Source organism: Artibeus jamaicensis, unplaced genomic scaffold (assembly GCF_021234435.1).
Source record: "Artibeus jamaicensis isolate MK-2021 breed Jamaican fruit bat unplaced genomic scaffold, CSHL_Jam_final contig_233, whole genome shotgun sequence".
In the NCBI taxonomy this organism is placed as follows: Eukaryota; Metazoa; Chordata; class Mammalia; order Chiroptera; family Phyllostomidae; genus Artibeus; species Artibeus jamaicensis.
In genome coordinates this window covers 419,943-445,124 of record NW_026521486.1, presented here as the reverse complement: position 1 = coordinate 445,124, position 25,182 = coordinate 419,943, and the positions used below count along the sequence as shown (strand labels likewise).

Genomic DNA, 25,182 nt, shown 5'->3' with positions numbered 1-25,182 from the left:
AGCTCTTGCTGCTTCTAGGATTCTCTCCTTCATTTTAATTTTGGCTAATGTAATGATGATGTGCCTTGGTGTGTTTCTTCTTGGGTCCAACTTCTTTGGTACTCTCTAAGCTCTGAGCTTCCTGGATTTCCTGGAAGTCTATTTCCTTTGCCAGATTGGGGAAATTCTCCTTTATTATTTGTTCAAATAAGTTTTCCACTGGTGGCTGTGCCTTTCCCCCTTCTGGTACCCCTATCATTTGGATGTTGGGGCGTTTAAAGATGTCCTGGAGGTTCCTAAGACTCTCTTCATTTTTTTTGAATTCTTGCTTCTTCACTCTTTTCTGTTTGGCCATTATTTGCTTTCTTCTGGTCCACTCCATTGATTTGAGTCCCAGTTTCCTTTTCATCGCTATTGGTTCCCTGTGCAATTCCATTCATTTCAATTAGTTTCGCCTTCATATGTTTCTCTAATTTGTGGCTATAATCAACCAGTTCTGTGAGGATCCTGATGACCAGTGTTTTAAACTGTGCGTCTGAGAGTTTTACTATTTCTTCATCGCTTAGATTTATAGGCTCTGGGGCTTTGAGATCTTCTTGAGCCATTTTTGGTCTGTTCACGCCCATTAAGTACAAGGAGCGGAGCCTTGGACTCCCAGGTCACTGGTTTGTGACGCTGTATGTGGGGGCGGGGTCAGAGCGGGGAAATGGCGGCTCCCTCTGCTGTTTCGTGCCACTGGGGCTGCTGGCTCCCGTCCAATCCCCTACTCCCTCGCTTGTCTATCCACACACGGATGCTAGACCACAGTCAACCTGCAGCCCTGCTCCCTCGCTGTTTCCCCGCGGTCGCTCGCTGAGTTGCTCACCAGGTCCAACCCTGCACCTGGATTCCGCGGGCCTGAGTCCGTCTGACCGAGTTTTCCCGTGCAACCCCGCTCCGCCAGCTGCTGGTTTCGTCCCTCTTACCGGTCAGGCTGAAGAATTTGTTGTTATAGACTTCCGAAAAGTTCAATTTTCTGTGTTCTGGCTGTGTTTTCTGTTGCTAATATTTAGTTGTCTCTAAACTTGGTTGTGTGAGAAAGCACGGCTTCTCCACCTATGCCTCCATCTTGGCGGAAGTCTATTTATTTATTTTAAAGGATTTTATTTATCTTTAGAGGGGAAGGGAAGGAAAGGAAACCATCAGTGTGTGGTTGCCTCTTGTGTGTCCCCTGCTGGGAACTGGCCTGCAACCCAGGCATGTGCCCTAACTGGGAATCGAACAGTGATCCTTTGGTTCACAGGCCTGCACGCAATCCACTGAGCCATGCCAGTCAGGGCTCTTCTTTTATTCTTTAAAATATACTCTATTGATTATGCTATTACGCTTGTCCCATTTTCCCCCCTTCACTCCCCTCCACCCTGCACACCCCACCCACCCACATCTCCCCCCCCCCTTAGTTCATATCCATGGCTGTACACAAAAGTTCTTTAGCTTCTATATGCCCTACACTGTTCTTACCCTCCCCCTTTTCTCCCCACCATCTGAGCTACTTGCTCTCTGTACTCTCTCCCCCTCCCACTGCCCCGCTGATGACCCTCCACGTGATCTCCATTTCTGTTCCCGATTCTGTTTCTGTTTGTTTGCTTAGCTTGCTTTTGTTGTTTTAGGTGTGGTTGTTAATGATTGTGAATTTGCTACCATTTTTCTGTTCACATCTTTTATCTTCTTTTTTTTTAGATAAATCCCTTTAACATTTCATAAAATAAAGGCTTGGTGAGAATGAACTCCTGTAACTTGACCATATCTGGGAAGCACTTTATCTGCCCTTCCATTCTAAATGAAAGCTTTGCTGGATAGATCAATCTTGGATGTAGGTCTTTGGATTTCGTGACTTGGAATACTTCTTTCCAGCCCCTTCTTGCCTGTAAGGTCTCTTTTGAGAAATCAGCTGCCGGTCTGATGGGGACTCCTTTGTAGGTGACTGTCCCCTTATCTCTTGCTGCTTCTAGAACTCTCTCCTTAATTTTAATCTTGGGTAATGTGATTATGATGTGCCTTGGTGTGTTCCTCCTTGAACCCAACTTGTTTGGGACTCTCTGAGCTTCCCGGACTCCCTGGAAGTCTATTGCCTTTGCCAGATTGGGGAAGTTCTCCTTCATTATTTATTCAGATAACTTTTCCACTTGTTCTTCCTCTTCTCCCTTTGGCACCCCTATGATTTGGATGTTGGAACGTTTAAAGATGTCCTGGAGGTTCCTAAGCTGCCTCATTTTTTTTTTTAATTCTTGTTTTTTCATTCTGTTTTGGTTGTTTCTTTCTTCCTTCTCATCCACACTGTTGATTTGAGTCCCATTTTCCTTCCCATCACTATTAGTTCCCTGTACATTTTCCTTCATTTCACTTAGCATAGCATTCATTTTTTCATCTAATTTGCACCTAAAATCAATCAGTTCTGTGAGCATCCTGATCACCCGTGTTTTGAACTGTGCATCTGATGGGTTGGCTTGGGCCATTTTTTCTTTTTTTTTGTCTGAACTTGCCTGTTACGTGGTGAGGGCGGAGCCTTAGGTGTTCACCAGGGCGGGGCAACCCAGTCACTGTGTTGTGACGCTATGTGTGGGAGAGGGGCCCGAGAGGGAACAGTCGCACGTGCTCTGCTCTCTGCCCGTTTCAGTCACTTCCCCCACTTCTCAAGCAAAGTGGGCCCTTCTGATGCTGATTCCTGCGTGGGTGGGTTTGTGTACTTTCCAGGACCCTGTGGGTCTCCAACAAACTCTCCCGTGAGGCTGGGAGTCTCCACAGCTGCCTCAACCCCTGCAGGTGTTTTCAGTCAGTTGTTTGACGCTGCGTTTCCCTGGGCTGGGCCCTGGGTTGCCCAGTCGGTCGCACATCCCAGTTGTTTCTCCTGGTTTATCTGCACACAAACGTGGGACTGCCCGGTCCGCAAACTGCCACCGCACAGGGTCCGCCTGCTGCCGCCTTGCCGGCCAGCTGGAGCCTTGTGCACCCTGCTCCACAGTCCGCCACCTCCCTGGTCCTCCAGCCGCCACCTTGACGGGAATCGTCTCTGCCGGGCTGCCCATCCCTGCCCCTCTTACTGGTCTAGACGAATGTGTTTTCTTGAACTCCTCGGGTGCCAGACTTCCATATAGTTTTCCTGTCAGTTCTGGTTTTGTTTTAAATGGTTGTTGTCGTTCTGGTTGTGAAGGAGGCAGTGTGTCTACCCAGGCCTCCCCCTTGGCCCTCTGTGTCTCTTCTTACAAGGACACAAGTCCCTCTTGGCCCCACCCTCATGGCCCGACTGCCTCCCTAAGACTGGCCTCCTGACTCTGTCCCTCTGGGGATGGAGGCTCCGTGCACAGACACGGGGAACACAAAACATCCAGTCCATGGGACAGCCCCTTGCGGTCCTGGAACCAGCCCTGCTCCTTTGAACACACTGACTGGTTTGCAGGCGTCCTGTCCGGGACTGCTGCACCCTGCTCACCGGGCCTGCTGTTTCCCTTCCCTGCAGGGTCCGGCTGCCTTTGGGATCGAGGCCCTGCTGGTCTCACAGTGAGGAAGGGTTCTCGGTTTCCTAGAAGACTTTGAGGAGGAGCTGTGTTAATCCTTCCGTGAGCGTTTGATAGCACTCACGGGTGACGCTGTCAGGTCCTGTCTGGGAGGTACTGGGGTAGTAACTCCACGTCCTTACTGGTTGGAGAACCGTCTAGGTCTTTTCTTGAGTCGGTCTGATAATGTTTCTAGGAATTTGTCTGTTTCACTTATCCCATTTATTGGCATATTATTTTTCACTGTATCCTTTTATTTCTGTGTGACAATGTCCACACTTCCATTTCTGATTTTAGCTGTCTTTTCGTCAGAGTATCTAAGTTTGTCAACTTTGCTGACCTTTTCGAAGAACTGACTCTGTCTCGCTGACTCTTCCGTCCCCACTGCTCTCTGCTCTAGTCAGTTCCCTCCCATCTGCTTCTGGGATCTGCTTCTGCTCTCCTGCTTCACTGGCGACACTAGGTTCTGGTGGGAGATTTCCTAACTGGTGTGCGACGTGTAACAGCCACTTCAGGACAGTGTCTGACGTCCGTGTATAAAATCTCGCCCCAGCGGCAACCTGTTTTTGTGATGAGACCCACTATGTAACCGTGGCATCTGCAGCCCCAAGTCTGTGAGCAGTGGTGCTCACGTTGCTTGGGTGTTTCAGAATTTCTGTGTTGGACCTGTGGGTGTTCACAGGATTTGTGATTTTCCAGTCTTTCGTTTGTGATTTCTAGTTCTGTCGCACTGTGGCTGGAGACACTGGTCCCTTTGGATGGAGTGAAACCCGTCTGTGGCCTCAGGCAGCAGTCAGGGAGCCTGTGCCCTCAGACAATGAGCGTGTGGCTCCAGGGGACGCAGGGTCGCAGTCTAGTTGGCTTACTGTTCAGGTCCCCTGTCCGTTACCTGTCCAGACGTCATACCTGTTCTTCTTTTAAGCCCAGGATGTTTGTTGCCTTGGGGGTGGGGAGAGAAACCCCACTGTGAGCACCACGGATCGGCTACGTCCTGTGGACACACTCAGTGGGGATCGAACCCACAGCTCGGGCGTGTTCCCCGACAGGGCGGGTTGGTGTGCAGGACGGAGCTCCAGCCGGGCCTCCTGGCTGTCGAGGGTGGGCTGCGCCTGCTTCTCCGTCGGCTTGGGCACGTTCGTTCGCCTTACGTGTCCGGAGTTCCCATCCAGGGCTGTGTTCACTCCAAGCGCTCAAGTCCATCAGACATCAACGCTCTTGTCTTTTAGACACTTTTCCACTTACAGCCTGTTTTGTCTGACACTGGAGCCGCCGAGCTCTTCTAGGTTATTTGCACGTTTTTTCCTGTCCCTTCCCTGTCAACTCGCTGGCGTCTAGATCATTTTAAAATCCACTCTGCCAACCTCTGTGACTAGCGTTTAATTGACTGACCTCTAAAGCAATTACTGACCAGGTAGCGCGCCTGCCGTGTTGCTGTTTCACGCCATGCCGCCGTGTTCGCGTTTAGCGGGTTCTTTGGTCGCAGTGTGTGGACTCCTCCCCATCTCCCTGTGTATTTCTGGAGACCCGGCGACAGTGCGTTCTAACTGGTCAGGCTGAGGACGCACACTGTCGGTCGTGCGAGCCCTCTGCTGAGAGGCCCGAGGGCCCGACGTGCCAAAGCACCTACTCTACAGAGGAAGGGCCTGGGGCTGGAGGCCTTGCCGTGTCTGGCGTGGTGCCTGAACTGGGGGTGGGGGGGTGAGGAACAGGCCAGAGGAGACTCTGGACCTCACGCAGAGTAGAGTTCCCACCACGGCGGCAAGACAGGTGCGGGCCGTCCGTGAGGAGACAGCGCCACGGGAGGGGCACACAGGCCCCGGCCCCGCCCTCCGAGCAGCCGTGTGTTCCAGGTGCCGACTTCACCAACACCTTCCGCCTGCTGAGCTCCTTCCCGGCGGGGCCGGGGCCCGTGGACTCAGCCGAGTTCCTGACCGCACTGACTGAGCAGTGTGCCTCCCTGGAGGAGCTGCGGCTCGCCTTCCGACCCCAGATGGATCCCCGGTGGGTGCTCCCAGAAAGGGAGGAACCTTTAGAACGGGGGAGATGCGCAGGTTGGGGTGCTAGATGCAGGGGCTGGAGCCCTGGAGGCCCAGCTGGCTGCCCCTCTCCCTGGAACAGTGGAGTCAGAGGAAAGGACAGCGATGCTGACAGTGCTAGGGGTGGCCAGGTGACACAGGCCGGGGGACAGAAGTCTCTGCCTGGGGGAGGCTTCCCAGACCTGCCATCGGGTCTGCCCAGGAAGAGCCTGTGGGCCCTCAGGTTTCCACCAGGCCATGCTTTCTACACCGCCTCCCGTTGGGAGGGACACACACGCCCCTGGGGCGCAGCCCACACTCAGGACAAGACACAGAGGGTAGGGTTGTGGGTTTTGACAGACAAGCCAGCAGACTGCAGTCAGGGGTACTTTAGTGCAGCAGTGTGGGGAACGGGCTGAGGGCTCTGAGCACGTGGGGACGACCGGCTGGCAGGCCCCGTCCCTGACAGCAGTGACCTCCCAGGTAAGCCAGTGCTGCGCGGGACAGAAGTGGGTGCCAGGCTGCAGAGAGGGTGCAAACCCCCGGCCCCTCTGGGACCCAGGTGGTCCCATACCCTGCCCTACCACCCCAGGGGTCTGCCCAAGCCAGTCACTGGAATCCACTCCTTGGCTGTAGCTCTGCCCGTGACGCGGAGGGGCTGCTGAACGAGGGAGGGCAGCCGGCTGGTGCCCCTGCATCGGCCGCCTCCGTGGGGCCTGCGCTCCCCGCTGGTCAGGCTGTAGGCAGGCAGGTAGCGGGGGCAGCTGAGGTCATTTCCTCCTCCTCCTTGGGACAGCCTTCATCAAGGTGTCCAGCGGTCCCAGGCCACAGTCCACAGCCTGGGGTGAGGACACTGCAGCCTCCTGGACACACTCATACCCCACCCCCAGGCAGCTGTCCATGATGCTGATGCTGGCGCAGTCCAACCCGCAGCTCTTCGCACTCATCGGCACCCGGGCCAACGTCACAAAGGAGCTGGAGCGTGTGGAGCAGCAGTCCCGGCTGCAGCAGCTGAGCCCAGCTGAGCTGCTGGACAGGAACAGGAGTCGCTGGGCCGACTGGCTCCAGGAGTACAGGTGAGGCCGGCCCACCGCCCACAGACCATCTCCAGGGACCAAACGGGGCAGGGGCGGGGCTGCAGCTGCTGCAAAGCTGGGCTGTGATTCTAGAGCCAGGCTGGAGAAGGACAGGGACGGTGCCAGTGACGCCGACGCCTGGCAGGCTGAGCACACGCGTGTCATGTATGCCAACAACCCCAAATATGTCCTACGGAACTACATTGCGCAGAATGCCATCGAAGCTGCCGAGAATGGAGACTTCTCAGAGGCAAGGACACACCCGTCCCTCTACCCCTGGGCCCCATGCCAGAGGAGAGCCGTGGGGGGGAGGGCAACCCCAACAACCTCCCCCTGCCCCTCTCCAGGTGCGGCGGGTGCTGAAGCTGCTAGAGGCCCCATACCAAAGGGAGGGAGAGGCTGCCGAGGTCCCAGAGGCCACCGAGCCTGAGGGAGCCAGCAGGGCAGCAGAGAGGCGGCCCTCCTACAGCAGTAAGCCCCCGCTCTGGGCAGCAGAGTTGTGTGTGACATGATCCTCGTAACCGCCTTGGGGACCTCTGCACAGGGAGGCCCCAAGGCCCCAAGTCGTGCTGAGCCCACGAGGCGGCGTCCAGCCAGTGGGGCAACCCAACACCCGTCTCTCCATGACGGCAGAGACGTCCAGTCAGGACGTGACCCGTCTCTGTCCGACACTGGCTCAGCCAGCCCAGCACAGGCCCGCAGCCGACGCCCTCCCCATAGAGAGCTGCACTGTGCAGGGAGCGCTCTGCAGGGGGCTGGGCCCGGGGGGGAAGCAGCCCCCAAATAAAACAGCAGCTCCCAAGGCCCGTCTCTGTGTGGTTATTTGACCCCAGCCTGGCGATGGTCCCCACCCAGGAGGGGCACCTTTGCGTGACACATACCTGGATGCTGTGGAGCGGGCTTCAGGCGTCCTGGTAGTAATTGTTGAAGTTGATGCGCAGGAGGAAGTCCTCCAGGTGAGGCTGGTAGCCTCGGTTCACCAGCTTGGTCACCACTGCGGGCGGGGCATTAAGAAGCTGCACTGGGCCCTCTGTGGCCCCTGACCTTCGGCCCCAAAGCCCACCCAGCAGCAGGGATGGCTCACCTTTGAAGAGGAAGTGGGAGTAGTACTTGAAGGTGTTGTAGGACTGTTGCATGAGAGCGAAGTTGGGGTGCTCAGCACCTCGGGGGCTGCTGGCAGGGCGCCAGGGCTGGGAGATGAGCTGGCTGCGGAACTTGAGGACCAGGCTAAAGACGCTGTGGATGACGTTCATGACCGGCGCCGCTTTCTCCGTCAGCAGGCCCCTGGGGAGCAAGGGGCCATGTGCAGGTGGGTGGCCTGGCCTCAGGCCAGCACTGGCGCCCTTGGCACCCTGGTGTCCACACCCACCTGAAGACGGCCTTGTGCAGGTACTCGGCGTGGGCACGCTGGATCTCCTCAAGGTCGCCCACTGCAGCCAGCCTGGCCCGGAACTCACACCAGGTGACGTGCAGGATCTGGTTGGCAATGTAGCCCTGGATGACCTTCACGAAGTGCTGCATCTCGTGTTTGAAGAGCTGTAGCTGGCGGAACTGTACGGAGCCGGCCGCGGGGCTCACCAGGGCTGTGCGGAGGGCAGGGCTGAGTGGTGGGCACCGTGGCCGCCACCAGAGGCTGAGGGGCGCAGGCTTGGGCAGGCCTCACCTGTGCGCTTGAGGTGAAAACAGATGTCCTTGAGCGTCCACATCATGAGCTTCAGCTGCAGCAGGAAGGAGAAGATGCCGCTGTACCTGCTCAGGCAGCTCTCGGTGATGACGATGTTGAGGGGCCAGTCAACCTGCGAGGGGGCAGCTCAATGGACCTGCAGGACGGCCGCGCCCGGCCCACCCACACCGCAAGCTCTGCTGACCTTGTACCTGAGCTCCAAGCAGCTCAGCACGTCCGGGGCGTTGGGGACAAAGGCCTCAGGCAAGAACTTGAGAGCGAAGGAGAGGTTGGCGGCCAGCGGGGAGTCGCCGTGCAGGCTGTACTGCAACGCCCTGCGCAGCACCGTGTTCAGCACCAGCGGGTTCAGCAGCTCCCCGGGCGTCTGCCCTGCACCCAGCTGCGGAGAGCCACACGCGCAGCGTGGGGTGGGGATGGGGGGGTCCAACACCCCGCGCCCCTCCCCAAGCCCGCAGCCCGCAGCCCCACGGTCCATCCCCAGGCTCACCTTCTCAAACAGCAGGTCGCTCAGGGACTGCGCAAACTCGCCATCCTCCATCAGCAGGAAGTGCCGCAGCGCCTCGAAGTGGGCCTCCAGCTGCAGCTCCACGAAGAAGTAGTCAACGGCCGCCTTGTTCACCAGGGCAACGCTGAGGGAGGGCGGGATCAGCGTGGGGTGGGGCCGGGGGTGGGGCCAATCAGAGACAGGACCAGGCACTCACTGGGCCGCCAGCGGCGCGGTGACTGAGTGCTTCATGAGCACCGGCAGTGGCAGCAGCTCGCTCAGCTGCACGGCGGCCTCATCCATGGTGTCATCTGTGTCTGGCAGGCCTTGGGCGTCCTCGGGAAGGGCAAAGGCCCGGGGGAGCCCGTGGTGCAGAAGGCGCGCGACAGGAGGCTCTGCTACAGGGAGAACACAGCCTGCTGCCCGCCCCAGGACTTGCTGCCCAGGGGGCGCCCGCCCGCTCCCGCCCGCCCACTCACACATGGCCTCGTAGCTGTCCGGGTACTGCTCCAGGCGGTACTGCCCCACCAGGTCTGCCAGGTAGGCCTGCTCCCTGCCCAGGCGCCTGGCCACGGCTGCCTCCTCCACCTCCTCGCTGGGGTCTGGGCTGCTCTGGGCGGTGGCACTTTCCTAAGACAACTGGCCTTAAGACACCTGCCCCTTCCTCTTGTCCAAAAACTGGGAGGGGGGGGGCAGGCAGCAGTTCCCTGTCCATGCAAGGCCAGGGATGGCGTGGCCAGCACAGCACACTCCCCCATCCAACCTCATCTACCGACCTGTGAGCTTGAGGGCCAACTTGGAGAGCAGTCCTTGGTGTCCCCACTCCTGCCTGGACCTGAGTGACACAGATGGGCTGGAAGGGCGTCGGGGCCAAGTGCCTGCTGTGGGGGGCACCTCCCAGTCCCTGCACAGTAGCCTCCTTGCCCCTCTTCCCACCCTCTCTTGGACCCACAGACACCACCAGCGACAGCTCTGAAGCCCCACTGACCTGGCTCATCAGAGACGCTGTCCTCCGGAGCAACAGGCACAGCCGAAGCGGAGGGCAAGGCCTGGACGGCACTTTCTTCCACAGGGACAGAGCCCGCCACCTGAGCACAGCCATCAGAGGGCGGCCCTGCCAGCAACCTTGACTCATCCTCCCAGGCAGGGTTCTGTGCTCCCGGGCTGAGGCCCAACTGGGACTCGTGGTCTGGGGGGCTCTGCAGGGGCCTGGGTGCCTCAGGCTGGGCTTCCCCTGGGAGCACCCCCAACACCACCTGGGACTGAGACACATGGCCATGGACGTTCCACCGTGGCCGGGAGGGGGCCACGTCCCACACGTTCTCCCCCACCCTGATGCTGGCATCAGACACGTGGCCGTGGACGTTCCACCGTGGCCGGGAGGGCACCACGTCCCACACGTTCTCCCCCACCCTGATGCTGGCATCAGACACGTGGCCGTGGACGTTCCACCGTGGCCGGGAGGGGGCTGTTCCGGAAGCAGAGCCCCCTGTGAGAATACCACCCTCTGACACCTGCCCAAGGGGCCGCCCCACAGATGGGCTGCTTCCCTCCTGGGGGCGGCTGTTACTGGGCAAGTGTGGGTAAGGCTGAGCCACCGACCCATCTGTGACACAGCTGTCCAGCCGTATGTCAGTGTTCCGCCACAGCTGTAGCTCGTCAGAGCCCAAGTTGTCTCCTATAGTCTGGAAGGACCCAGGGGAGGCTGAGGTGACCACAGCTGGCCTCAGGACGGTTCTGAAATCGTACTCCTGTGGCGCAGAGCACCCTGCGTCTGCCACTTCAGAGGAAGCCGAGGCGGGCAGGTCTGAGCCGATGGTCTGCAGAGCCTCCTCCAGGACAGAGGTCCCCTCAGTGTCCACAGGCTGCTCAGCACCCTGACCCGAAGGCAGGAAATCCTGGGCGCTGAGGCCCACAGAGGACAGATGTGGCCCCTCCGCCTGCCCCAGCTGCAAGCCTGCTCCCAGCTCCGAGCTGCGGGCCTCTGCTGCTGGAGGCTCAAGGGGCTGTGGCAACAGCTCGCTCGGCTTGCTCGGGCTACCCCAGGCAGCCACGTGCTGCTCTGCACACCCAGAATCGCAGCTGCCACCTCCGCCGGGACCTGGAGACAAGGCCTGAGACACAAGTGCACATTGGTGCCTCTGACCACCTAGCTCTGTCCCCAAGTTCAGGTCTGCAACCACAACCAACACCCACACCCCACAGGGTAGGCACCCGCTGTGCTCCCTGGGCAGCACCGGCTCAAACACCCACCTCAGCCCCATGCTGCATGCCCTGGACCCTGCCCCAGCCCCTCACCTGGGACCGTGCACGCGGGAGGGCTGTCGGTGGCTCCAGGGGCTTTCCCTCAGACACGGCTTTCAGCATGACCTGCAATTCAATCAGCAGGATGTGAGGCAGCAGCTGTGTGGGGGAGGGGCAGCTCTGACACTCAACCCCAGACAACCTGACCCGGAGCCTCCGCGCCCACCAGCCACACCTGCCGCAGCAGCGAGACAAGGTGAGTCTGCGCAGCACCCTGCTCTCAGCCCACACAGCACTCACAGCCTCTTCCCAGCCATGTCTACGAGCAACTGATGAGGGTCACCAACCCCCCCCCAGAAGGGTGCACAGGTCTGCGTGAAGCTTCAGGGGATTCCGAGTCCCCCGGAGCCCAGGGGAAGAGCTGCCCCGACACCCACCCGAATACGCTCCTGCTCTTCTAGGAGAAAGCGAGCCCGTGCGCTCGCCAGCCTGTGCCTCTGGATCTTCCACAGCGCCTTCTGCTCCCGACGAGCTGCCTCTGCAGACAGCTTGCTGTAATGGTCAACCAGCGCCTGCCTGAAGCCACATCCAGAGAGGACTGGTCACCAACTGTCTAGCTGTCTCCCCATGGCGATGGTTCTCAATGACAGAGCCCCCCGTGGGTGGTCTGCACAAGCCTGGCACCTTCCCCAGGCCACCAGCCGGTCCCTCTGCATCTACACAGCTCCGCGGGGACCCACCAGGCTGGTCATGCTGCCCACTAGGGGCAGCACCCACCCAGGACTTGCTGCATAAACACCAGGTGAGCCCCTTCGCAGCCTGAGGCACAGGGCCCTCGGCAGGCAAGGCCTCCCTTCCTCAGCTGCACAGAAAGAATAACACCCACCACACGCACACGCCACACAGACATGTGCCATACACACGTGCAGACGTGTGTGCACAACCACAGGCATGTGTGCACACTGCTCTGGCTCCAGGCTACCACTCTGCAAACAGAATGAGGTCAGAACAGCCAAGGCCATGACCAGGAAGGGACAGCCCCGCCCACGAAGGCAGACACTCTGAGGTGGCTAAGGACACCTGAGTGCGCAAAGGTCCATGTCCAGAACCCCTGAGGCCAAGTGGATACTTAAATTGCCAAATTAAACAGCAAAACGAGCCCCGGATGGTGTGGCTCGGTGGATTGAGCTCCAGCCTGTGAACCAAAGGGTCACTGGTTCAATTCCCAGTCAGTGCACAAGCCTGGGTTGTGGGCCAGGTCCCCAGTAGGGGGCACACGAGAGGCAACCACACACTGATGTTTCTCTCCCTCTTTCTCCCTCCCTTCCCCTCTGTCTAAAAGTAAAGAAATCAAATCTTAAAAAAAGAAAAGTTAAACAACCATCACTAACACCAAACCAGTTCCGAGGCCCTGCACGTCCTCACCCCGGAGGCCCCGCCCGCAGCCGCCCTACCGTGCCTTCCTCTCCAGCTGCTCCTCCAGGGCCTGCAGTCTCCTCTCCCTGTCCCGGAGTTCGCGGGCGTAGCTGAAGTCATCGTCCAGCTCCTCCTGCCTGGCCGCCCGGCGTCGCTGCACAACACACCCACGCGCAGACTCCTCGGTCAAATCCGACCCCTCCGGTGCCTGGAGCCTGCCCCCTCCAGGGCCCGCAGCCACCCACCTCCTGGTCCTTCACAAATTGCTCTTTCAGCCTCTGAAACTGCTCTCGCTTCCGGGCGTCCAAGGCCATCCGTGCAGACACCTGCCGATCTGCAAGGACACCGAGAATGCACCGGTGTGAGCAGCCCCCAGCAGGCGGCCCCCAGACCCAGAGGGAGGACCCGAGCCACACGCACCACTCAGCGCACTTAAGACCCTGGACGCAGCTTCTCGGGCCTGGACGATTAACTCTTGTTTAGCAATTTCCATTCGTAATTCCTGCAAAAGATCGTCAGTGATCACATCCCAACTCTGCTCCCTCCCCTGGGCTGGATGGCCGGTGCGGGGAGGCCCCCAGGGTGGCTGGCACGGTCTTGCACAGCAATCTGGGGCCAAGACTCCAGGCCTGAGTGTGCCCACCTCACGGCAAACCAAGGAGCTCGGGGAGTGCCTGCCCCGGAGGACAGAGGGCCAGCTCCCTCTCCAGCGTCCGGTGAGCTGGGGAGAAGAAGACAGAGCCCCTGCCCTGGGCACCCCCCCCCACAGGACAGAGAACACCAGGGGCAGGGCCGGAAGGTGCGAGGGAAGCCCTGGGGCTGGGGTCCTCGAACCTTCTCCTCCTTGCTGACAGAGCTGTGGCGGGCCACCCTCTCCATCCGCCCCGCGTAGATGGCACAGTCCTTTTCGATTTCCTTCAACTCCTCGAGGGAAAAGATCACGGAGATCCGGGGGACGGGGACGTCGGACCAGCAGAGGTAATGCTGCCAAGGAGGGAGAGCCCGCCGTGAGCCAGTGACGTGCAGCTCCACGCCCGGCTCTGCTTCCCGGCTTCTCATGACCCACGTGGAGAATTCACTCTTCAGCCAAGGGACGTGACATCCTCCACGTCTCCAAGGACACCAGACCGGCTGCACAGGGCCCCTGCCCAGGCCCAGGCTCCTGCAGCAGAGGCGCGTCTGACACCTGGATGACCTTCAGAAGGTCTTCGAGGAACTGGAGGTCCAGGGCGTCCCTCACCAGGCACCACCCGTGGAGACTGGGCAGACTGGACCCTGCTGCATGCCACCCCTGGAGGCTCACCTGCCACCAATCTCAGGGGGCAGCTCCTGAGTGACACCCCAGCTCACCTGTACGGCCCCTGCCCCTGTCCTGGCCACTCTAGTCTGTTCCCAGCCCAGCGTTGGAGGGACGCCATTGGCCACAGGCTGAACTTGCCCAGGCCCGCACTGGTGCCTGGTCTAGCTTCCCCACGCTGTGCCAGGTGCCCCAGGTCCACGTGGCCAGCCCTCCTGCCTCTCTGCTCAGACAGCAGACAGCACCACCTGGCAAAAACTGCCCATCCACCCACACCCCACCACTGCCACCTGGGCCTTGGCCACACAGACACTGGCAGAGGTCTCGGTGCAGGCCTGTGCTCCAGAGCGTAGCCAGCCCCCAGCCACGGGACACAACCCCCTGAGCCAACTGCTCTGTCTTCCTCCAGCTGTAGCCCACCCACCCGCCAGGAGGCCTCCCACGAGGACGAAGGAGGGAGAAAGGGAGGGAAGGGGCCCACCACCCCTTGGCCTTGGGAACACCTGCAGTTCTCCTCCCGCCTTTGAGCCCAGAGACAGGGGCCCCTCCAAAACCCTCGGGACACTGAGGGAGAAGCCGCCACGTTCCCAGCTCCAGCGTGCTGACCCAGAGCTGAGGACAGATGGCCAGGCCTCAGGGGGACAGGGGATGACGGTTCCGGACCCGAGCTCCCAGGGGCCAGAGAGAGGAGGGGCTGTAGGCACGTGTGGGGGCCGCTCCTCACCCGGGGGCAGCAGAGCTTCAGCAGATTGATGGTCTTCCCACAGACATACACGTCGTGAGCGATGTGCTTCAGGAACGCGGGCGCGCAGTCCTCCACCTCCTTGGAGACGAGCACGTAGCCGTGGGTCCAGTAAGACTTGTCTGAATGGGGGGGGGCACACGGCTGGCCTGCGTCCGGGACCGCCCGGCCCACCTGCCCGCCCAACCCAGTAGCCAGCCGCCACCTACCTCTGCAGCCCAGGTACTCGTTATTCACCTGGATCATGAACTCGCCGCAGACGTCTCTGAAGACCCCGCTGTACACCCAGTCGTGGATAAACCTGCCGGGGGGGGGGGCGCGGGGGGGGCGCAGTCAGGAGGGCACGGGGGCGCCAGGGTGGGTGTGGCAGCCACCGGGTGGCACGGTCTGCCTGGGGAACCCAGTCCTGGCCACCCCCATGCCCTGCCCGCACCCAGCACCCCTGTGCTCAGCAGGTGTCTGACCGGGGACTGCAGCTCAGCTGTCTGCTAAGGCACCTGGTGTAGGGCTGGCAGCTGGTCTTGAGCAGGGACAGCAGTACCGGGTAGTGCTCGTTGCTGCAGCTGTGCAGGGCTTCCTGGTACAGGTAGGAGAGCAGCTTCACCCCCTGGAGACAGCGAGGAGAGGGGCTCAGTGCACGCACGTGGCAGACGGGCCTGCAGCCCCACCCCTGTGGCCACGCGTAGCCATGCCCCCCTCCCTGCAGCCAGCAGGACTCACAGTGGGGAAGGCTGCCCTGGGCCCTCCTCCGCAGGTGCTGACACCACAGAGCTCGGCCAGGTACCTAGACACAGAGGCCAGGTGGCAGACGGTGAGCAGGTACACGGGTCCCACCAGGTGAGAGCAGAACTTGTCGTGGGCCCTTCCCAGTCCAACTGCCTGCTCCAGCTGCAAAACCAGCTGCACCGCGAGGGTCTCGGCTCTCAGCTTCCTGCTGGTTGTGCCCATCCGGGGCCTCCTGCAGCTCCACCTCCTCCTAAGGCTCAGCCCTGGCTCCCACGGGCTGAGTGCTGACCCTTCCCTCTCACCCGGCTCTGCCTTGAGCCCCTCCTGTGCCTCCACCACTGCACCCGGTTGCTGCCTCCTCTGGCCTGGTAATGGCTCAGTCCCTCCCAGGCCCTCATCCTCTCCACCCACCGGGGTCCACGGCAGCACAGCACCGGCCGCACCCCCACTTCCCTCGCTGGGCCTGTCTCCAGCCCTGGGGGCCTCCACACCCCCCCTTTGCCTAGAAGGCCGCCTCTCCCGCTGCACTCATCTCCCCAGGGCCCTCGGCCCCCACTCTCCTCTCCAGAGAGCACCTGGGTTAACTGACTGGTTCCTGAGTTCCGAGGGCAGGACTGTGGGGACCGTGTGCCCTTAGGTGGGAGCCCCCCCATCGTGCGCCGCCAGCACAACATGCCCAGCACCAGGGGAACTGGGCCGGTGTAGGGCCGGCCAGACACCAGGGCGGGGGGTGGGTGAGCGCTGCTCTCCAGGCCTGGCTCACCTGAGCTGCCGGCCCAGCTTCTTGAAGAGAAAGCCAATGGTGAGGAGGCTCAGGGTGGGTGGGGTGGAGAGCACGCAGGCCCGGTAATACTGCAGGTACCTCCTCAGGCCGCTGGCGAAGGCCTGTTGGGCAAGGGGACGGAGAGGCCGCGGCTGGGCACACAGGCACGGCCACAAGCGCGGGATGCGGGCGGGGCCGCGGGGGCTGGGGATGGGCGTGACTGCCACCCTCCGACCCTGGGCTCCAGCTCCCAAGGAAGGGGCCCCGCTGGGAGCCAGGACCCAGGCCCTCTGCACACCCTGTCCCTGCAGCCCGGACCAGCCACACCAGGCAGCTGGGAACAGCGGGTCTCAGGGGCACTCTGGGAAGGGTAGCCAAGCATTGCGCACGGGGGGGGGCCGACTCTGAGAAGATCCCCGGCTGCTCGGCCACTGGGTCTCAGTGGCACATCCATCCCGAGCATCAGGCACTCCAGCAGCGGGCCCCACGGAGCGCACGCCTTCACGGGGCGTCTGCAGGAGGCCCTCTACGCCCAGCACCGTCCCCCCGCCAGTGAAGAGACGGCTGTGCTGCCCTCACGTCCCAGATGGAGGGGACTCCTGCCAAGTCAGTTCCTTCTGCAACCGCCCCGCCCCTTCTCCATGGGCCCGGTTGATACCTGACTCTCACTGTGCCGCCTCAACCACCCTCCGAGGTGCTACTGGGCATGGTGCCCTGCCCCTCCGAGTGCTCCCAGGCCCCACGCGGCTGGATGGATGCCCGTCCCTCCCCCAAAGCTGCACCTGCTGTCCTGGGGGCGGGACCCAGAGCGGGGGCAGCCGGGAGGCTTCCAGGGAGACCTGGCTCAGCCCCAGCTCCTGGGACTCAACTTGACAAGGGAGAGAGGCTGTGTGTCGAATGCCACATGTCTCACTGGAGATCCGTGGGGAAGAGCAGTGAGTGCCCACCTCACCCTGGGCCTGGCCCAGGCCCGAGCGTGGACCACGCCTGCCTCCCACTATCCCACGGCCCAAATTGTCTGCCCAGGTCTCCAGTGCAGTGACGACGATGAAGTGTCCAGAAGAATATCCTGAAGAGTAGCCACTGGGCTTCAGACAGTGAACGGGTCCCCGTGGTGCAGGGGGGGACAGCAAGGGCTGCAGAGCCCCGGGCGAGGTCAAGGGCCCTACCTGGAACACGAGGCCCCTGCCGCACGAGGCGTCCAGCACAGGCTGCAGGGAGAAGTGGCTCAGGCGTGCGTAGTGGGTCCCACACTCGGCCACCTCCGCGAGGAGGCCGCTGATGCTCTCGGGGGACGTGCCCAAGACGTGGACGCCCCGCTTCACCACGAAGGCCTGAGTCACCTGAGAGGGCACAGCGGAGGTCACCGAGGCCAGACACCCAGGACCCCGTCCCGCCACGCACCCAACCACGGCTCCGCCCGGAGGGCCCCAGGCCTGGGGCCCCGCACCCAGGACGCAGGCACAGCGAGTTCCACAGGCAGACCCAGCTGCCCCCCAGCAACGAAAACCCACAGAATAAGGTGCCGCTTTTCACCGGTCGCACAGCAGAGCCTGCGTGCTAGCCATCTGCGGAGAGGGCACGCAGGGCAACCTTGTTGGGGGCGGAAGCCTTTGAACAGGGCCACCAGATCAGACAACCTGACTCCCAGGGCCGTGCCCAAGGGAGGGAGTAGGGGCAGCGGGGTCCTGACAAGCATTTTTGGCCCTGGCTGGTGCAGCTCAGTGGACTGAGTGCTGGCCTGCCAACCACAGGGTCACGGGTTCCATTCCCTGACGCGGCACATGCCTGGGTTGCAGGCCAGGTGCCCAGTAGGGGCCGCTCAAGAGGCAGCCACACCCTGAGTTTCTCTACTCGTCCTCCCTCCCTTCCCCTCTCTAAAAGTAAATAAAATTTAAAAAGGTTATTTTAAAAAAAGAGGAAAGTTTACAGCCCAAATGCCTACATTACAAAGAAGGGTCTCAAACCAGTGATTGCACTGCCCACCTTAAGGAACTAGAAAAAGCGGTGGACTAAACTCAAAGCAGAAGGAAATGACAAAAAAGAAAGCAGACATTAATAAAGAGACTGGAAACAACCTAAAGACTCATAAAACCAAATGTTGGCTCTAGGAGAACAGCAACAAGGACGAAAGACGATTTTATAAAAGAGGGACAAGACGCAAAAACCGTTCGAGTCGGGAGTGAAAGTGGGCTCTTCCGCCCCCATGCCACCCCCCCACCCCCCCCCCGACAGAACACTCAGGGCCTGGAGGAAGCACGGCCCACGGCGGCCCCCACGCAAGTCAGGTGGCCTGGTGAGGTGGGCAGGGGCCTGTGCAAAGTCCCAAGACTGGAGAAGAAATGGAAGCCAAAGCCTCCTGCAGCGTGAGGGCCTGCGGGCGGGCGGGGGTGGGGGGTTTGATCACCACCGCGGCCCATCCTCCGTACAGCGCCCAACGCCCGGCTGTGCGACCGGCTGCCACTGCCACTACGCTCCCCTCTCAGGAGCCCTGGGGGCCTGGACCACTGACCACTCAAGTGACCCAATGCTCCCGTCCTGCACCCTAGTCCCCACCCTGATGTTTTCAATTCACCGAGAACAAGGGAGCCCCAGGGACCCCCCCCACCGACCCCGATGGAGGCAGAGCTGCGGGTGCCCCTCCCCCAACACCGCGCGGTGGCGTCCCGTGCGGGCCGCCAACCTCCCGAGACCTGTGAGGAGCAATGCTGTGCTCCTCGGTCCCCGGGGGCTTCTTGCCGAGGTGTGTGTGTGTCCCGGAACCTAAGAACCACAGGGACCAACGTTGTGTGTATCGTGCGGCCATTTCAACAGAATAAAAGCAACAAAAAAACCAGGCAACACCCCGGAGCTGGGTGGCCTCACAGGTCGATTTCTACCAAACAATTAAAGAATTAACACGGACTGTTCTCGAACCCTCCCAAAAAAACCAGGGAGGAGGAAGCAGTCCCCAACCCTCCGAGGCCAGCGCCGCCCAGATCAAAGCCAGAGGGAGGGAGCCGCAGGCCAACCCCCCACGAGCACAGATGGGAAACCCTCCGTCACGCATTGACACCGCAACTCCAGCAGCTACAGGACTGTGCCCCGCGGACACCACGGTTTCGTCTCAGGAACTCGAGGGTGGTTCCGCACACGGAAAGCGGCACCAGAATCCGAGTCAGCAGGAGAGGAATGCGTGGTCACCTCAGCTGATGCCCAGCACACGGTCAAGGCCCGCTCAGCTCCTCAGCAGAACCAAACAAACCGGGACGAGGGGGACACTGCCACGTCCGCCTCACAGCGGCGGGGGCGTCAGGGCCGCGGTGGCCGACCAGAAGCAGGTCCCTAGAACCGGAAACAAGGCCAGGAAGCCTGCTGCCACCACCTCTGTTCACAGGGCGCTGGAAGGTCCAGTCACAGCAATTAGGCCAGAAAAAATAAGTAAAAGTCATCCAAATGGGAAAAGAAGAAGGAAAACTGTCCATTTGCAGACGACATGATTATACACGCAGAAAACCCCGAAGAGGCAGCCCCCCCAAAACAGAACTGTTCGCCACACTCTGCAAAGCTGCGGACTGCAAAACCAGCACACAAAACTCAGCTGTGTCTTCACACGCCACCAATGAAAAACCTGAAACAAAAGTTAAGGAAACAACTCCGTTACGGCACCAACAAAAGAGCAGAACACTTGGGGGTGAGCTTAACCAAGGGGGCAAAAGGCCTGTTACAGTGAAAACTGGAACCCAGCACGTGTGTGGACAAGTGCGTGAGGTGGGCAGCCCGGGAGACCCTGTGCCGGGGCCCCCCTTCGCCAGCCCGCTCACTTGCAAGGCCCAGCAACGGCGAGGGCTGGGCGGACGCAGCTCCTGGCAGGAGAGGGGCCCGCAAAGCCAGGGAGGCGGGTGACGGCCACCTTCCCACGTGGCCCTTCCCGGAGGTCGGTGTGCGCATCCTCACACAGGGCACTCGGAGGGAGGGCAGGGAGGCGGGGTCCCTTCCCACTGTTTCACCAACAGCAGCAAACACCTGACTCCTGCTCAGTTCATAAAAGGACGTTGATAAATGAATCGTTTTTAGAACGAAACTGCAGAGTGCGTCGCTGTGGTCGCCACAGAGCCAGCTCGCAGGCCACCCCAGCCGCCGTCCGCTCGCCACACTGGCCCCTTCCTGCCCGGTGTGGCACTGCAGCAGGGCGGCACCCACTCTGCTCCAGTGCGGCACCAGGCGCCGGCACCCCTACCTGGCAGAGGGGGAACGTGGCAGACACGACGCCGATCAAGACGTTCAGCGCATCCTTCACCAGCTCGCACTCCTTCACCAGGACGGGCTGCGCGGCGGGTGGGAGACCCGCGCCAAGCACCTGCAGCTCCTCGCGGCACAGCCTGCAGAGCCTGTCGAAGGCGTCCCTTCCCGCCTCCGTGAGGTAGGGCTGCTCTCTGCGGCCAGGGGGGCTGCGGAGACAGAGCCACAGGCACTCAGCTGCGTGAACAAAAGGCAGGAGACAGTGACCCCACGGCACGCACACCGCAGGAATACACAGAGGGTGTCCCTAACCAGCCGCCAGCCTTCCCGTCAGCTCTGCGGGCTCCGCAGGACCCCCCACACCCACACGGGGACCGCCCCCAGCACCAGGGCGTGGTCCTCAGGGAGCACAGCCGTCACAGCGGAGCCTCGTGTGAGAACAGCACCGGGTCTGCACGCCCGTGTGCACGGCGGCTCCGCACAACAGCCCAAAGGCGAGGAAGCAGCCTGCATGCCGTGGGCGGGCGAGTGGGTTTGGAAACATGACCCACCCACGCCGCAGACACTCAGCCTCAGAAGGAAGGTCGTGCTGGCACCTGCCCCGACAGAGATGGGCCCCGAGGCCCGAGGCCCTGTGAGCTCAGCCGGGTCCGACAGGGCAGATGCTGCAGACCCCACTTCCGGGAGGCGCCTGCAACAGCGGGTTCGGCACCCGGGACGCTGGTGTGGCGTGGGGACAGAGTCTCGTTTGGGGAGGCGGCAGGTTCTGGAGATGACGGTGTGAGGGCCACACGACAAGGTGAACGCATTTAACGCCACTGACCGTGACTTAAAAAGGACTAGTGTCTGGTTTTATGTTGCGCAGACTCTTCACGAAAGAAAGCACAGAGGATGGGCGCCAGGCCTTGCAGAGCTCGGCTCTGCTTCGGAGGACCTGGTGTGGCAAGTTCAACAGGCGTGTCGTTCAAGGTCAGTCTAAACTCAGTGCCTTTGAAACATTCCTTTGAAAACCCTGAGCCTCTCCTGAAAGTATGAAAACTGTCTTTCAAAACCCACTGGGAAAGCCCTGGCTGGGGGGCCCCACAGGCTGGAACGTCGCCCCGGACAGCAAAGCGCTGGGGCCTAATCCCCAGTCAGGGCGCGAGCCCGGGTTCCTGCTCCGCCCTGGGTCAGGGCGCACACGGGAGGCACTGGTTGATGTTTCTCTTTCTCTCCCTCCCTTCCTTTCTCTCTAAAACCAATACACATACATTTTTTTAAGTTGTAAGTCCACCCGTCTGGTGTGGCTCAGTGGGTTGAATGCTGGCCTGTGAACCTAGGGCACATGCCTGGGTTGTGGGCCGGGTCTCTAGTGGGGACCACGTGAGAGGCAACCACACACTGATGATTCTCTCCCCTCTCTCTAACAATACATAAAATATTTTTTAAAAAATTTTAAATCCACTGCAAAAAGTGACTTTTTAATAAACAGAGCCTGAAAATACAGGCCTTCCTGAAATTTTTCTTCTCACTTTCAAATCCTGACCAGCTCTTTTCTCCTCCTCCCAAAAAACCCATTTTTCAGTCTAGCAAATCAAAATTCTGCTTTTCAAAGACAAAGCTCATTTTCCGAGGGGCGGGTAACAGGCTCCAAGCTGTAGGACGTCCTCGTGTGGATGAGACTCACCAGCCCGTCCCGACCTCCAAGCCGGCGCCGAGCCCGAGAACAACACGTCTCAGGACTCGTTACAGTCACGTGCCTGTTGACCGATGACGCTGATGACGCTCTGCACTGCGCCCTTCCCTCCCTCACCACTGTCCGAGCGCAGGGAGCTCCGGTCTCCCTCTTCCAGGGTGGCCCCAGCACCGCTGTGGCCCCAGCACCGCTGTGGCCCCATGGCTGGGGGCAGAGGGAGAAGAGCCCGTCCCCCCAGAAACAGCCCCACAGGAGGAGACGGCTTCTCCAGAGTGGGTGGCAGGCGTGGAGCAACAGCAGAGGACGTCCTGTGGACGGACCAGCTCCGGGGCAGGCGCAGGGGCAGCGCTCACAGCCCTGGGGCTGCGTGTGGACAGGGGCCTCTGCTACTGGGGGGAACTCGACTGCCCCGACTGCCCACGGTGGCTGGGGCTGGACGGGAATGGGCTCTAGAGACTTGGCAGGTACGCCTGAGTGAAAGGCCTCCGGGTCCATTCTGGGAGGCCTGAGGCACAAGCCCACTGCAGACAGAGGCTCTGGACCCCGACAAGCAGAGGTTGGGGCGACGCCCCTGTCCTTCTAAAGGTGAACAATGGTGGGCGCGGGTCATGTCTTCCCAGTCCCGACCACATGGCCTGCCAGGCCTCCCTGGGACGCCTCGGACTGGGAACCCTCCCAGGAAGGATGTGAACTGGGAGCGAGGGACTGCGCTCACTGCAAAGGGTGGCCCACAGAGCTGCTGGCACAGCGGGGACCTCCATGGAGCCTGAAGTCCTCGCCCCTCGCCCGACTGAAACTCCCAGGTCCCCCGTCCTGTCGGAGCAGCTGCTGCCCAAGCTGCCCCAGCTCTCTGGGTAATGCACGCCCACGCACCGGAGGAGGGCGGTGCTCTGATGGCAAAGCTTACGTACCAGCCGACTTGCTCCCAGCACCTCTGCTTGCTGGGCTCATAGGTGAGCACCGCGTCCCACAGGTCGATCTCAGGGGTCGTGCCGGGCTCGGACTGGGAGTCGGGAGTCAAATTGGATGCTGACTGGAACCCTTCATCTTCGGACGGATCCACACTCTGAGGCACCTGGAGACCGGGGAGGGAGGGAACATCACGTGTGCCTCTGGGTCCCAGCCCTGCCCACGTGGTGGAGGTCCAGGACTTCTCGGGCTTCCTCACACGGGGGAGGCCTGGCAGAACGTCTCCTCTGTTTCTCTCTCTAGCACGTGCACACTGCAGTGTTTCTGCATCCATTTAACCGCTTAAGGAATTAAACTATGAAGGTTGCCAATCCCCGGTTCCATACAACACATAAGCCCTGACACACCGTGCAGCGAAATGCATCCGACCCGGAAATTCCATTTGGGGAAATCCAGCACAGAAACCCTACTGGGGACAGAAAGTCTGACGTAGACCGAGCTGTTCGCCACGGCAGTTTGTGTTCGCAAACCACCTGAACGTCTTGTAGCAACACGAGTGCCTCCTTCTGGCAACACTCATGAAGCCACAGAACACAAAGCCCAATGAGGACTCACTTCATCATGTAGGAGAAGCCCGGCATTAAAGGTGGAGAGAAGCACCGAAAGCCGCATGTGCAGCAGGAACAAGCATTTTTGTGCCACACGTGGCTCCTGAGCACTTGGAATGTGGCTTATGCAACTGAGAAACAAAACTTTTTACTTCATCTTAGTTAACTTAGGTCCTGGCTGGTATGGCTCAGTGGACTGAATGCCAGCTTCAAACCACAAGGTCACCAGTTCAATTCCCAGTCAGGGCACATGTCTGGGTTGCAGGCCAGGTGCCCAGTAGGGGGCATGCAAGAGGCAACCACACACTGAAGTTTCTCTCCTCTTTCTCCTTCCCTTCCCCTCTGTCTAGAAATAAATAAAACCTTAAATAATTATAGCAATAACAATCAACTTAGGTAAGGAACACCTCTAGGGTGCAGAATAAGCGACTTAACCTGTCCTGCCCGGTGAACAGCAGAAGCAACGCGTTGCTTGGGCCTGCAGGGGCACAGCTGCGTCCTTGCCCAGGAAGGTGGGTGCCGGCCCCGGCCTCACCACCAGTCCAGCGGCCTGGCCTCTAGAGCTGCCCTACCCTCCCCGACAACAGGAAAGTCAAGGAGGCGTTTCCAAGGGTCTGGGGGCCGGGGACAGGAAAGCAGCACTCTACCTTTATGGCCAGTCCACAGAGGTCTGCGCTGTCGGGCACCGGGGGCAAGTCCAGGCGGACCTCCATGTCGTAGGTGCGACTGTGCACAAGGGCTCCGAAGAGCGACACCCGGGTGTCTCTCTCAAACCTGTCACCACAGGGCTCACCATAGGAGAAGAGCCGGGCAGTGGGCAGGCCGGTGCCCGGCGTGGCCTCCATCACCTGAAGTGCTTTCTGGATCGTGTCCTGACACAAATACTCCTCCCTGGAGACAAGAGCCTGCACGTCCATCTCAAACACACTCAGGTCGTAGCAGTCGTAGCCGCTGTAGGGCACGTTCCTGCCGACGTGCTTGTTGTGGAAGAAGTAGTCCCGCTTACGCCGCAGGGCCTGAGGGGGCCCACTGCCCGCCAGCTGCACCAGCAGGTCCAAAGCCGACCCCACCTCTACCAGTGGGCAGCCAGGGGCTGCTTCTAGTTTCTCCACAAGCTCCTCTAGCCGGTCGGCCTCGGGGCCCAGGCCGCCCACTCTCAGGTCGAAGGACAGCATGAGGATCTTGTTTTTCACGGGTAGTCTTGGGAGGCCAGGCTGCAGCTTGGGAGCCTCGTCTTGGAAAAGATTTGCGAACAGAGCGTTGTAGGCCACCCGCTTGAGGCTCTGCTTCGCTCTCCTGCGGCTCGGGCCGCGCTGGCCCAGGTGAGCCTTCGCGGCCGGCAGGAGAGCCTCGCACAGGTCGTCCAACAGTTGGGTGATGCTGGCCATGCCCACCGCTCTCGGCTCCCCGAGGCCTGACAGGCGGAGGCAGGGCCGGCAGGGCCGATGAGCAGGAGGCCTCCTCGACGGCGGCAAAAGGATCGGAACTGGAATGGAACCAGGTCCGCGGTGGCCCTGCCCCCACCGGTCGGCCCGCAGCGGTCTGCAACCCGCGGTGCTCACAGAAACGCGACAAACCGCAGGAGACCCGCGCGCGCCGTGCGCAGCGGACGCGACAGCTCCGGGATCTCCCGGGGCCGGAGAAGGGGCGGCCGGAGAGATGCCGCCCGTGGACGGTCCGCGAGGACCGGGAAGGATCCGCGGGGTCAGGCCCGCAGAACTGCCCTCTCACAAGATCTCGCCCGGGGCAGCGCGCGCTGCTGCAGCTCCCGCCGCCTACGACACTGCTACGCGCCCTGTCAAACGGCGGG

At 60.8% G+C, this 25,182-nt stretch overlaps 2 protein-coding genes across 8 annotated transcripts in view; one reads left to right on the top strand and one right to left on the bottom strand.

Moving 5' to 3' along the window:
• The window catches only part of SELENOO (selenoprotein O), a 17,161-nt gene extending 9,705 nt beyond the window's left edge, over window positions 1–7,456 (top strand). The window contains exons 6-9 of the mRNA XM_037160156.2: window positions 5,363–5,513; window positions 6,418–6,603; window positions 6,697–6,853; window positions 6,951–7,456. Of these exons, the coding sequence (XP_037016051.2) occupies window positions 5,363–5,513; window positions 6,418–6,603; window positions 6,697–6,853; window positions 6,951–7,124 (668 nt within the window). The 3' untranslated portion in view covers window positions 7,125–7,456. The remainder of the gene's footprint in view (window positions 1–5,362; window positions 5,514–6,417; window positions 6,604–6,696; window positions 6,854–6,950) is intronic.
• Window positions 5,519–25,182, bottom strand: TUBGCP6 (tubulin gamma complex associated protein 6). Of its 7 annotated transcripts, none has more exons than XM_053661574.1 (26): window positions 24,020–25,182; window positions 22,767–22,930; window positions 20,179–20,389; window positions 17,129–17,302; window positions 15,960–16,081; window positions 15,191–15,254; window positions 14,968–15,077; window positions 14,680–14,771; window positions 14,453–14,592; window positions 13,266–13,415; window positions 12,852–12,933; window positions 12,677–12,765; window positions 12,470–12,585; window positions 11,453–11,591; window positions 11,070–11,141; window positions 9,760–10,885; window positions 9,548–9,624; window positions 9,251–9,401; window positions 8,989–9,169; window positions 8,775–8,916; window positions 8,472–8,666; window positions 8,267–8,399; window positions 7,973–8,186; window positions 7,688–7,887; window positions 7,485–7,597; window positions 5,519–5,539 (listed from the first exon to the last, which is right to left on the bottom strand). In XM_053661574.1, the coding sequence occupies exons 1-25, from the start codon at window positions 24,758–24,760 to the stop codon at window positions 7,506–7,508; spliced, it is 4,977 nt and encodes a 1,658-aa protein (XP_053517549.1). In that variant the 5' UTR covers window positions 24,761–25,182; the 3' UTR covers window positions 5,519–5,539; window positions 7,485–7,505. The 7 variants fall into 7 exon arrangements, with proteins under 7 accessions (XP_053517549.1, XP_053517546.1, XP_053517547.1 ...); XM_053661571.1 differs by lacking the exon at window positions 5,519–5,539 and adding an exon at window positions 5,867–6,703; XM_053661572.1 differs by lacking the exon at window positions 5,519–5,539 and adding an exon at window positions 5,867–6,556.

Bases quoted from the DNA above. Each gene is read 5' to 3' on its own strand.
- TUBGCP6 (XM_053661574.1), bottom strand. From the start codon at position 24,760: ATGGCCAGCATCACCCAACTGTTGGACGACCTGTGCGAGGCTCTCCTG. The intron at 17,303-20,178 runs GTAGGGGTGCCG...GTGCCCTCTCAG, and splicing joins CCACGTTCCCCCTCTGCCAG to GTGACTCAGGCCTTCGTGGT. The intron at 8,917-8,988 runs GTGAGTGCCTGG...GCCCTCCCTCAG, and splicing joins ACCGCGCCGCTGGCGGCCCA to CGTTGCCCTGGTGAACAAGG.